General features: G+C 43.7%; 1 protein-coding gene across 1 annotated transcript; it reads right to left on the bottom strand.

Annotated features, from left to right (window-relative positions):
* Positions 1 to 4,378: 4,378 nt before the first annotated feature.
* Positions 4,379 to 12,690, bottom strand: TGIF1 (TGFB induced factor homeobox 1). The gene is made up of 4 exons (XM_040479299.1): positions 12,352 to 12,690; positions 11,917 to 12,240; positions 6,263 to 6,489; positions 4,379 to 5,458 (listed from the first exon to the last, which is right to left on the bottom strand). The coding sequence occupies exons 2-4, from the start codon at positions 11,930 to 11,932 to the stop codon at positions 4,883 to 4,885; spliced, it is 819 nt and encodes a 272-aa protein (XP_040335233.1). The 5' UTR covers positions 11,933 to 12,240; positions 12,352 to 12,690; the 3' UTR covers positions 4,379 to 4,882.
* Between the last annotated feature and the right edge of the window lie 234 nt (positions 12,691 to 12,924).

Here is a 12,924-nt window from a genome sequence, read left to right as displayed (position 1 = left end):
CTGGCCAATTTTCCAGAGATAAACTTTATTTTTTCATTTGATACAAATGCATGTTCATCTTCCTGCAGTATTAGGACTATTTGTTAGTGGCTTAGTTTTACATGTTGCATGGACTGTATTTATTATACTATAGTATGAACCCAGTGTCAAATACCAAATTACGTTAAACTCTAATTGGCCAACTTGACCTAAATGATAATTCTTCATCAAATTACATTTTTTTTACAAAAATTGTCTAATATTTCAACAAAAAGAAAAAAAGTAATTTTCTTAAAGTATGGATAGAGAATGAATTGTCAACTCCTAGTGTTCTACTTATGTAGAGAAACAGTGGCTAATAAACCAAGCCATAAGTTTTCGTTTATTTGTTTGGTTTTTAAGCTTTCCAGGTGATTCCAATGTGCAGATAAATTTGAAAACTCTTTAAAGTAACTATAGTAAAATTCTAGTTTCTAGTAAGGGTGGAGCCATTTCTTTTCTTTTTAGACTAACTTCCCTATAGGTAATGATAGCAAAATGTGAACAAAAAATTAAACAGAAAGCTATTGCAGGCCTGGAGAGTGACCTAAAGCAGGCAGAAACTAGAGGGTTGTTTACCCTTACAAGAAGGGAACTTCAGGGGATAAGACATGCAAGCTGCGGCTTGCTGCCTGAGGGCTCTCCTCCTCCTTCAAAAGGCTAGAAGGTGGCAGAAAACTGCAGCCTCGGTGGCCTGAGATATTAAGGGCAGAGTTGGAGTTGGCAGAGCAGATGGAAAGTTAGGAGAGGAATCCTGGAAAGGAGGGAAAAGAAGGAACAAATCTCAAACTCTGAATCTAAACTGTCCAAATCCTCGGTCGGCTTGTGCAGGGAGATCCCAGTGCACTCACCTGAAAGGCAACAGCTGGAAGCTGAAAGAACTGATCAGACGTTTGAGCTACTATTTACTACAGGAAAAACAGATTTTGAAGTTTCAGCCCAGCCAAATGAATGGCCTGCCAGAACAAAAATAACATTCTTTAGAGGAATGTAGCAGAATCCAGAATCCTTATTAATGTATCATCTATAATGTCCAACATATAGTAAAAAAAAATCACCAGACTAGCAAAAAAATAATGTGACCTTTCCTGAAGCAAAGGGCAGTCAGCGACTCTGATTATGACATGTTAATTAACAAATACTTAAAGCCCCTATTATAAATAGCTCATAAGAAAATATACTTGTAATTAATAAACTGATGGGGAAATCTCAACAGAGAAATAAATTAAAAAAGAACCAAATGAAAATTATATATGCAAAAAATATAGTAACTGAATGAAAATTCACTGGAGACAGTAATTAGTGAATTAAAAATACCTTCATACATGGGGCGCCTGCGTGACTCAGTTGGTTAAGCATTCCACTCTTGATTTCAGCTCAGGACATGACTTCAAGGTTCCTGAGGTAGAGCCCCTGCATCAGGCTGTGCTTACAGGGTAGAGCTTGCTTGGGATTCTCTCTCCCTCTCTCTGCCCCTCCCCCACTTATGGTCCCTCTCTCCCTCTCTCTCTCTCTCTCCTAATAAATAACATTTTTTAAAAAACTTAATACAAATTATTCAATTTGAAAAATAAAGAAATAAAAGAATGAAGGAAAACAGCCTGGAGACATGTAGGACAATGTTAAGTGATTAATATAAATCTACTAAAGCTCTAGAGAGAAGAAAGCAGAAAAAAAAAATTAAATAATGGCCAAAATTTCTCAAATTTGGTAAAAAACAAAATAAAACAAAGCATCAACCTACAGTTTCAATAAGTTCAACAAACCCCAAGCAGCACAAACAAAACCATACCTAAGCACATCATAATCAAACTGCTAAAATACAAAAAGAGCCAGAGAAAGACATTACATACAAGAAAATGATACAAGTGACAAATTGATGTATCATCCCAAACAATGGAAGCCAGAAAACAAACGCCTTTAAAGTGATGGAAAAAAAACAAAACAAAAAGCAAAAACCATCAACCCAGAATTCTATCTTTAGTGCAACTGTCCTTCAAAGATGAAAGTAAAATAAAAGTCATTTTCAATGAACAAAAACAGACAATTTGTCACAAGCAGGCCTGCACAGTTCTCAAGGAAATTCTTTAGGTGAAGAGAAATGATAACATGTCTTTTGGATTCACAGGAAGAGCACCAGAAATGATCAATGTTTAACAAATATAAAAATCTATACACATTCCCTTTTCCTTTAATTTTCAAAGAAACGTGGGCTTGTTTAAAACAAAAATTAGACCATTTTACTGTCAGACTATGTATCTAGCTATAATATACATATAAAACAAAAGGACTGAATGAATTATACTGTTGTAAGTGCTATATTTTATATGAGGGTATATAATATAAGCCCTAAATAGATTGTGATAATTTAAAGATGTATATTGTAATCCCCAGAACAACCATTAAAAAAGAGTATGGTTTATAAGCCAATAGAAAAATTAAAAGGAAATACTAGAAATATTCATTAACCTGAAAGAAGGCAGGAAAAGAGAAACAGAGGGAGAAAAAACCTAAATGGAAAGTAAATCCAAACATATCAAAAATTATATTAAATATATGTAACACTGTATGTTACCTAACTGGAATTAAAATGAAAACTTAAAAAAGGAAACAAAAAATTAAAAATAAATCAAGTATACACACCAAGTAAAAGGCAGAGATTGTTAGCTAGATTTAAAAAAAGCAAAACTCAACAGTATCCTATCTAAAAGGGATGCACTTGAAACACAAAACACAAATAGCTTAAAAGTAAGTAAATGAAAAAAGATCATGTAAATACTAAGCACAAAATTCATTTCTATTTGGCTTCAACAGTTATGTGGCCTTTTACACTTGGCATTCCAGTTACATTTACCTGTTTTGGTTTTTTTAATGGTTTACATTTATTACACACCAGTTATTATCAACCAGGATATATATCAACCTCAAGAGGGAAAAAAATTTCAAATAAAACAGGCAGTTTGGGAGGACCTTTTTTTTTTTTTGTAAACCTTTGGGCTTCATCTGACCCTTGATATTTTTCTTTTAAATCACTCCCAGGGTTCCTTCTCTCCCCTTGCTAGTATGATTAATGAAACATCTTAACCAGGGAAGTCTTTCAGGATTTGCTGGTCTCCCTTATCTTTACTCAAAGAATTTCAGCCTTTGATCTAGCTGTTAGAGCAGGTAATGAGTCTTAGTTTTCTTTGTTCATTTCATTTTTATTTCATACCTTCCTTTTATTTACTTTACTATTCTTCCTTTCTTTCTTTTCTTTTCTTTTCTTTCTTTTTTTTTATTTTTTTGGTTTATATCTATTTCTGTGACCCTGAGGTAGCTGGCACCAGCCCACTGATGGCTCAGCACAGGCTACATCACCACACCTTCAGCTCACTTATTTTTTTACACCTCTTAGTTTTCCCGATTCGTGTTTCTTTCCTACTCACAAGCCTTTGGGTTTAGCTCTTTCTACAGTAGGGACTTCCTTAATAGGTTTACAAAATTAGACAAACTTAAATTTGGAAGTTTTTCCACTTTCTTTCAACAGTACAGAGGCTGTGACGTTCTCTCAAAGTTAGACAATTCATAGCTGGAGCAGGGCTGGAAAGTCCATGACTATAATAACAAAGAAACCTCATACTAAGCATGACTCCAAAGAATGGTTTTGTGGCATGTGACAACTCTGGTCAACCATGTAAGTGAAAGGAACACCACCAATTCCCTTCTGGCTATCCTGGCCTCCTAAGTAATTGTCTATCCCAACAAACTCCACTTGTGTATGGCACCAGTTTTCACCAACTGTGACCTTACAAAACAAACCTCATACACTAACAATCCCGTGGAAGACAGAACCCCACTGTTTTAATCACTTAAGAAAATGCTTTAGGTTTTCAAAGGTGATTTCAGTACAAATTAAGGCTATATTTGAATGTAGAGACTAACCTACCCGTACCAGTTAATAAAGATTAATTTAAAGGGTAATGTGAAAGAGGGGAATGCTGAGGGACTGCTTGGGTTGTTTGCTTCTGAAAACTTAAGCCATAGTCAGGTGCTTCGAGACCTTGTTTCAACACTGGCCATGTCCTAAAATATGCAGGACAGATCACCAAGGGATTTAGTGGTTAGCTAAGCACCGATGGAATGATTCATTTCAATTTGTCATTCAGTTTTAAGTAAAGATTTAAGGGCCTGCTTATAGCTCCTATCAAGAGTAAATATCACACATCCTGTTTATACATACTAGCTTGTTGTCCATGGTTCTTCAAAGAGCTGGTGACACCCCCTAAGTCACACTCCACCCTACCCCCAACTTCCTGCTCATTGGGTGCTACATTCCTATTCCTTTTTAAGTGCCTCCTCAATAAAATACTCTGCATTACAGTAAATTTTAAAGAAAATATTTTATTATGTCATGAAAAAAAGGTGTCAATCAACTAGATTCATACTTGTTTGAAAAAAACTGAAGATTTATTAATTAGACAGTATGTGGGCATCCTGTTCCTCGTGGGAATGAGAAGATGCTATAGGTTCTCTAAGTATTGCACAGTCTGGGGAAAAAAAAACCAACAAAAAAAGGGAAGGGGGGAAAGAGAGAGAGAGTGAGAGAGAGAGGGAAAAATCACATGATCTTGGGAACCATCTCACATTATGAATAATCTACCAAGAAACATTTAAAAAAGAAAACCCTTTGTTTCTACAGTAGCTTTGAGTTTATAGTTCTTGGAATGACTGTATTCCATTGAAGACATCTCAGTAACAGGAAGCTTCACTTTAGCAATCCCATGTGCAAATATTAATAAAAAAATATATAAAATAATGCAGTTCATCTCTTGCCATCACCCCGACAATCATAACATTTGTGAAAATTGTTTTGCTTGAAAAAGGGTTAAGCTGTAAGTTTAGCCTGAAGCTCCATCTCTGCAGCCCGTTTGAGTGCAACATCCACTAGAAGCTGAAATCCACTAAAATCCTGGTTGAGGTCCGGTGGAGTAGGGGGAGGAGTGTTGAAAAGACCACTCTGTGTATTTGTACTTGGTCCAGATTTACACGTGTCCTCTGGGTACATGAGGGAGGTGTCTGTAAAGCTGCTGGCTGCTATCTGCTGTATATCTGTGTTTTGTCCCACACCAACTGGCTGGCAGAGAGAGAAAGGCACGTCCTTCAATGCAGTCACAGTGGTATGACAAATCACTGATGGGCGAGCCAATATTGATCCTGGGGATGATGACTTGGGGGACAGTGGTCTCCCCAGGGCTGGGTTTGGTCCAGCTGAACAGGAATGAAACGGGCTCTCCTCTAGAGCTGGTATGAAGTTTTTGATGCCCATTGCTGACTCCACAGAGCTCGCTTCAGAAATCTTGGCCCCACGGCGGGAAATTGTGAACTGATTTGGATCTTTGCCATCTTTCCTCAGCATGTCTGGGAGGAGCCTGCGGCGGGCGTTGATGAACCAGTTACAGACCTGAAATCATACAGGTACGCTTTAACACTCAGCAAACGTGTTCTGAGAACCTTCTGCGGGATGCCTAATTGATCTCTCTCTTTGCATTAAAGAAGGCGTGAAAAGGCTTAAATCGGAACTTCCAAAGTTACTTCAAGGTATTTGAGCTCAGCCAAGAAAGAGAGCTGCTTCCTGCCATAAACCTCTTCCTTTTCTAATACAAATTCCCTTTTTCATCTCATCATCCTTAAGCCTTTTCAGGAGGAAGAAAAGGATAAAAATTCTCAAATGTCTGAAAATGATTTTAGGGAGAGAAGTTTACCCTTTAACGCTCCCCCAGAACTAACCTATTACCTACTGCCCCAGCATTTAAGTTAATCAACTACAGGAAAACTTTTCCTGTATGAAAAGAGCCACTCCTCCCAGTTACTGATTTTTCCCAGTTCAAATGACTGTGTCAACAGGCATAACATGAATTACCTCACTGAAGTCTGCCCTTGTTTAAATATCAAACCAGTTTCCTGGGCAATAGAGGCAGATTTAACCTCCTCTTTATGTTTGCTGCATAAAAGAAGGCTCTTTTAAGGCATTAAAGGAAATGTTGTTTGACAGATGACTGTCAAGTGGTTTCTGTTTCTCTAAATAGCCAGTTATTAGCTTTCAGCACTATAAAGTTTATAAGAAAAAGATATTCCTTCCTTTTTTTTTTTTTCTTTTTCAGTGGGGAGGCATTTCATGATTTGATATACAGGAATGCTATAAAATGCCTTTGGAAAGGAAAAGAGACAACCCATGTACATACACTTCCTGTTCTTTTTTCCTTACCTGTAGTGTAGACAGGTGTGTTTGTTGGGACAGTAATGCTTTTTCTTGCTCCGAGGGATAGGCGTTGTATCGGTGCTCATACAGCCAATCACGGAGAATCTGAACAGACTCTTTGGGCAGGTTGCCTCTGCGCCTTCTCTTGCCTGCACCAGCAGAAGAAGAAAGGTCCAGGGGGATGTCCATGTTGTCATCATCCTCCGTCTCACTGCCGGACGCTACCACAACACCTGGTAAAGGACAAAGGTCAGCCATCAACCGCTTTTCTCGGGGGAGCACCTACGGCAAAAGCTTATCTCTTGACCATTGAGTGCATAACCATGTTTTCTCAGCTGCCAAGAGCCAAGTACAGGACCAGTGTCTTCCGTATGGAAATTTCTGAGCACATGGCAAAGCTTCAAGCGTAATTTGACTAGTGGCACATTACAGATTCTCCACCAATTGTTAGATGCCCTTTCATACGCACTTTCCTGTAGAATTTAACTTTTTACATTCCTTTGGAATGATGCTCAGAAAAGTCTAGTGCAGCAGAGACAGAGCTGCGCTCAAAGTGAATAGTCTGTCACACACGAAACAGGAAAGGTGTTAGAGCAGATGGAATGTGTCTAGCCACCTTCTCTGAGGTCATTGCTAACTTAGGAAAAACAATCCAAGTGTCCTAATGTACATTTTAAATGCTATTCTTCCTCCTTCGTCCATTGAAGATTTGAAATAAAAAGGCAGAGTCATGCATTTTTTCCATGCCTATGAGGGAAAAAAAAAAAAAAATCACACACAACCCAGTTGGTATTCTAAAGGCAAAATACATTTAACATTTTCTGCAAACTCCATGGTCATTTCTTTTTCATTGCTACCTACATTTCTTCAAAACTTAGGCACCTACTTTTCATGGACAGCATTGGTCAACCTTTTACTAAATACAACCAATCACTGAAGTTTTCAGTTTCGTTACACAAAAATATTTTTCTACTAATAGTACTTGAGTAAGAGGTCAAAAGATACCTCAGACTGATTACATTTTTAAATTCCTATAAATTTCAACTGGCAGTTTAATCGGAATCTAGAATACTAGATACCAATAAGTAGAGTTCAGTCTTAAATTATTACATGACAAAGAAACTGGAATACGTAATCCCCAGAGGAAACTCCCTTTGTAAGTACTTTAATCCTACCAGAAATTTTAAGAATTCACAAGCCATAGAGAATATTTGCATCACATATGATAGACTGGGGTCAACAAAAATTCAGATCTGGCCCTTAACATTTAAACATAATTTTGAACTTCAAAACCACAACTGGCAATTCTGAATGACTGAGAACTCTGTTTTGAAAACAATCTAGAATTTTTAAAATGTAAAAGCATACCATGCTTGGAAATACCAGTATTTCTATATAAAGAAAATTAAAATAACACGAAATGGAAAGGTACACATTCTTGACTTTGTAGAGGCAACTCAAGAGTGGTTTGGCCTGATAAAAAATAAAAACGATGTTCCCCATAGTGATTACCCATTTGATGCATTAAAAAAAATTTTTTTAACCCATCCTTTTAAAGCATTTGAACACTCAAAAAGCTACTCATTCAAAGATTTGTTTATGAGCTGGCGCCCAGTTAATTGAGTCTGACTTGGTGACACATTTTTAGTTTTGGACTGCAGGGGGCAGACCGTACTGGAGGGAGTATCCACAGAAAACGCAGGAACCTTCCAAAGACAAAGTAAAGCAAGTTCTAACAAAAGAGTAGGATGATCTTGCAAATTCACTTTAGCTCAAGGCTTAACAAATGGCTATCAATAAAACACACAAGAATCCTAAATTTTAACCGCAGGGTATTTGATGTTCCCCTTCCCAGATGAAGAAACTGCTTAAAAAAAAAAAAAAAAAAAGTTTTAAAAAAAAAAAAAAAAGAGGCACATTTAAAACTGAAACTGCTTTCACTGTGAAGATGAGAGACTTTTAAACCCTTTATTGAAATTTGGGTAAAGAGCTATTAATAAGAAAAAAACCTTAAGAAATTATAAAGGAGTTCCTGTTTTACATTTACTTTGATAAATAAAGCAATCTAACTTTTTAAAAATGTGTCAAGTAATTGAATGACTAAGGCAAATTTAAATAAAGCAATTTGTTTAAACTCTTCAACGTCTGAAAAGCCAGACATTCTTCTGGAGGCTATAATCCCCCTCCCCCGCTTTTAAACTAGAAAAAGTGTGAAAATTTGCTCATTGAACAGTGGTGAATTCCCAACTGTAAGTTGGTAATAACAAGGAGTTTGAGACAAACAAACAAACAAACAAAAAACCCTGAAGCCTGCCCTTTGATCTGCTTGTTTAGTTTGACAAGAAGCCTGATCTTTCAGAATAGGTTAGTGACACACAAAAGCAGGTTTCAGTTAAGCAACGCTAAACTGCAGTGCAACTTTACTCTGTTCTCAGTTCATTTAAATAAATGAATGCCAGGCCTCTGGACCTCTTAACAAATATTTCCAATATGTGCACAAAAGCTGAAGTAACAGGAAGTTAAGACTTCAGCTCCTTGGCCACACCAGCTGATATTTCACGGCAACAAACCACGTTTGCTGCTGTCAGGACTGTTTTCATTAAAACTCTCCCTCCGGATTGTGGCTCAGCTTGGAAAAACAAAAAGACTTTTCCACGTTACTCATTTCCTATTGTAACAGAGCTTTTGAAAAGTTTCCCGGTTACTGCCTGTTTCCAAAGGTCCTGCTCTGCTTACACTTTAAAAAATGTGGTGGTGGGGGAGGGAGATCACAAGCCTCTTTTACTCCATCCACATACAAGGAAATGTTTAGAAAGCCACAAGATGGCCTATGGATCCCACAGCTCTAAAAATCAATCTTTTCTTCTTAGGAACTGGGGGTGGGGGGTGGTGAGGGAAGGCCAGAGACACAGTGGTTGTGAAGTTGGACTTTTAAAAATATCTAGAAGAGGCTAGAGAAGAATCTACAAATAGGAATAATCGAAGGAAAAGTTCAAGCGTACAATTAGAAAAAGGAAACCTAACCTAACAAGTTTCCTGATCAGAGTATCTCAGGAGATGCCGCAGCAATCGTGGTTAACACCCCAGGCACAGACTCCAAGGTGCGCTGGGCTGGACCCAGCCAGCAGTAAGCAATTCTAAAGCAAGAATTCCAAATTGTCAGGAACTAGGTGCAAAAAGACGTCGGGGATTTTCCTCACGGAATCGCCTTTGCTTGTTCTAAAGCTATTTGCTGGGTAAGAAGATCTTTCTGGCACCCTCAGCTTTCTAAAGACGAGATACTATTATCACCAACCAGGACGAAATCCCCGGCTCTGCAATGGAGTTTAAGGTGCTTTTGTTTTCAAGAAAACTTGAAAAGATTTTCACAGACTTTTCTAAGAGACTGCAGTCCAACTCCACCAGCCAGGCGGGGCAGATTTCTTCCCGGGTCCTGGCTGAGCAGACTGGGAACGCGGGCCCCCTCCGAGGTCGTTTTAGGAAGGGGGCGGGGAGGCAGGACGGAGGAGGACCAGAGGAGAGGGAGGAGCCCGGGAGGGAGGATAGCCAGGGAGCTTTTGTTCTTGCGAGTTCCGCAGCCCCAGCTGAAATCGGCCCCTCCAACTGTACAACCTGAGGGCTTCAGGAGTTTCAGATTACAAGAAGAAACTTAGAAGCGCGGCCGTGAACCCCAACATTCTGAGGGGTCTGCCCGCCCCCCCTAGGGTTTGCCGGGAAAACCTAAAAAGGGAAAGAAACCGGGCAATCTCAGCAGTCTCGGCTCCCCCGCACGAGCTCGGAACCAGTCGCAAAGTTTCCCCTCCAACACGTCACCTTTCATTGTTTCCGTGAGCCGGCGCTCAGGAGCAGGACCGTGCGCCCCCGGGACTGCTGACCCCTAATATTCCCAGCTCGCGGCCGGAGAGTCCCAGCCTCGTTTCTCTGCTGGGGGGCGGGGGGAGGGGGGAAGATCCGGAGGCATCCGAAGGGGGCTCCGGGGGTGGGGGGACGAGGAGCGCCGGGGCAGAGTACCCGAGGGGGCGCCCCGGGGAGGACCCGCCAGGCTGCTGAATACCTTCCCCACCCGAGCCCGAACAATGGGGGGAGCCCGCCCCCGGCGGAAGCCCAGCTTTGCTTTCGGCTCACAAGAACGACTTTTCCAAAACAAACCCCCCAAGTGACTCCCGTCAGTTCCACTGGGAGAGGGAGAACGCCTTCCAATAGGGATCTAGACCCGTCAGTCCTTGTTGAGGTGACACAGCCTTCCAGACACCACTTTGGGCGCTCCCCGCACGCGTTTCTCACCGAGCCCGGTTAAACGTCCGAGCCTCTAAGCCCCCACGTTCTCACTGTCCCCCGGAGAGGGGACGCTGGGTGTCCTACCCCCAAATACTGACTGCCCTGGGTTTTGACCTTCGCTTTTACTCTCGCTGGGAAGGCACGGGTTGGGAAGCTCCGCGCGTTGGGAAGCCACCGGCCCAGCATGAAAGGTACACAACACCAAGATGAAAACGTGGCCGAGGGCACCCTCCCGGGTTGAAGGCCGCCCCATCAACAATACTGGGTTTTCACTATATCCGCTGGACTGGTCTGAAAGAATGTGGAGTTACAAAAACTCGGGGACGCTCCTGGGCATGCGCAGCAGCGCCCCCCCCCCCCAACCCACCCCCGCGCTGGCTTCCCTGAGCGATTAACTTCTGTTTTGAACCACTCCACATAAATCACAACAGAAAAGCCAACTCTGGCTCACCACGGAACGTTCGGGGTACCTCCCAGCCAGGGACCCAAAAGTTAACTTCAAAGGGGAGTTAACATTCTTTGACCTTTCGGGGCGGTGGGTTGTTTTTTTTCTTTCTTTCTGTGTATTTTGTTTTTAAACCAGACTGACGGCAAGTTTTAGTTGTAACGCTTCCAGGACGCTTCGTGGAAACAATGACAGACTCACTCTGTGCACTTACAACCAAGCCTGCTTGTCACACTTGGGACTCGTTCTGACCACACGCCGCTTTAAGCTGTTTGCCCTCAGTCCTAACTCTTCATCTCGCCCCAAATTCATCGTGGGAAAACTTTTAGAGGCTGGGAGTTTTTACAAGTCTAGCTTTCCAAAGCTACCGATACCCGAGGGCGGTTTGGGGGCCAGAGGCGCATTCTTTCGATTGTGAAAACACCCCATCCCCAGCGAAGATCGTGCCGGGGCCCAGCTGGGAGGGAGTGGGGGCCCGAGAGCCCAACTTTCAGACAAAGGCGCCGCCGCTCGGTGGTCCCGACCGGCCCGGGTCCAGCCCGGGAGAATCGGGGCGGGGGTCCCCCCGACCTGGGCCCACACCCCCGCTCGCAAGAGCCAGCGAGAAGCCACGCGGCTGCTTCGCGGAGCGTGGGGTGGCGGCTGAGACAATGAAACTTGGAGGCGCACAAACAAGGCGCTGAGCGTGTTTCTTGACAACGTGCCAGCAGCGTGGAGAGGCCCGTCTCCCCACAACAGCCCCTCGTGTTGTGTCTAGAAGGAAAACAGCAACTGCCATTTCAGACGCAGCCTCAACAAAGAGAACGGCCACGGTTTCTGCCTGAGAGCCCCGGGCTGAAAAGTCCACCAAGTCACTCTCGCCCCAAGCCTGGCGGGGCCCCGCGAGCACGTTTCCCCGGACCCGCGCCCGTGGCGCGCACAGCCGGTGGAGTCTTACCTTTCTTGCTTTTCATTCTGGAGCTTCCCTTCCAGCGCTAGGCGATGCTGGGGTCTCGAGGGGCCAAGAGCGGGGGTGGAGGGGGCAAGCGATTGTCCTCCTTCCCCGCAGACTCTCCCCTAACTTATAGGACGCGCTCAGCCGTTATTGCTAATCAAGGCGCTCGGATCCCAGGCGCTCGCTCCTTGGGTGGAATTCAAGTGACACTTGGGCTTCCTCCTGCCGGGATCTTCTGGCAGTCGTCCGGGGGCTCTCCTTCGCCCAACTCGCTCCCCTCCCCACTCGTCTCCTTTGTTCCCCGCTCCTGCTCGGCGTACCTCGGCGCTGTCAGAGTGAGAGAGGCAAAGAGGGAAGGTACAGGAGGTCCTGCCTCCGCCCCCAGCCGCCCGCCCCGTCCCCCGCCCGCCCCGCTGCTCCTCCGCCCCTCCCCCGCACCTTCCAGGCAGGGAGGCCGGCACCGAGCGCCCCGGCCGCGCTGCCTCACTCCGCGCCTGGCTAGCCGCTGTCACCCGTCCCTCGTGGGGGCTGCTGAGCCCAGAAACCCGATCCTTCCTCCCTGCCGCGCGCACGCCGCCCGCATCCCTCGCTCGGCGGCGGCGGCTGCACCAGCCTAATGCCCGGGTTTCTCCTTTGGGCCTTTCTTCCTTGGGCTGGCGAGGGTGCGTTTGGTTAGGAAATTGCAACAGATGGAAAAATGCTGCCCCCTCCTCCACCCCAGGGAAGAAAAGGCTTCCCTCTCGTTTTTGACAGCTGCCCCAAACTCCACCGTCCCTCTCTAGCCGCAAGGAGAAGACAGCTGCTTCTGATTCAAGGGGCGGGGCACCGTAGGAAAAGTATTCAGGACAAGAACCAACTTCTTCCAGAATGCGCGGCTGCCATTGACACGCGGGCGCGGCGCGTCGCACCCTGCTCCTCCCGGGGCTCTTCCTCCAACAGCGACGGCGGGGTGGGGGAGGAGAGTGAGACACAGACACCCCAGGCGAATGTCTGTTACCCCGGGCTAAAGCT

The sequence above is a fragment of the Herpailurus yagouaroundi genome, unplaced genomic scaffold, assembly GCF_014898765.1.
Source record: "Herpailurus yagouaroundi ecotype Mexico unplaced genomic scaffold, PumYag 142, whole genome shotgun sequence".
In the NCBI taxonomy this organism is placed as follows: Eukaryota; Metazoa; Chordata; class Mammalia; order Carnivora; family Felidae; genus Herpailurus; species Herpailurus yagouaroundi.
This window is presented reverse-complemented; position numbering and strand designations above follow the sequence as displayed.

Coding starts and splice junctions, on each gene's coding strand:
- TGIF1 (XM_040479299.1), bottom strand. Junction 5,459..6,262: donor CACACCTGTCTACACTACAG/GTAAGGAAAAAA, acceptor GTATGATTTCAG/GTCTGTAACTGGTTCATCAA.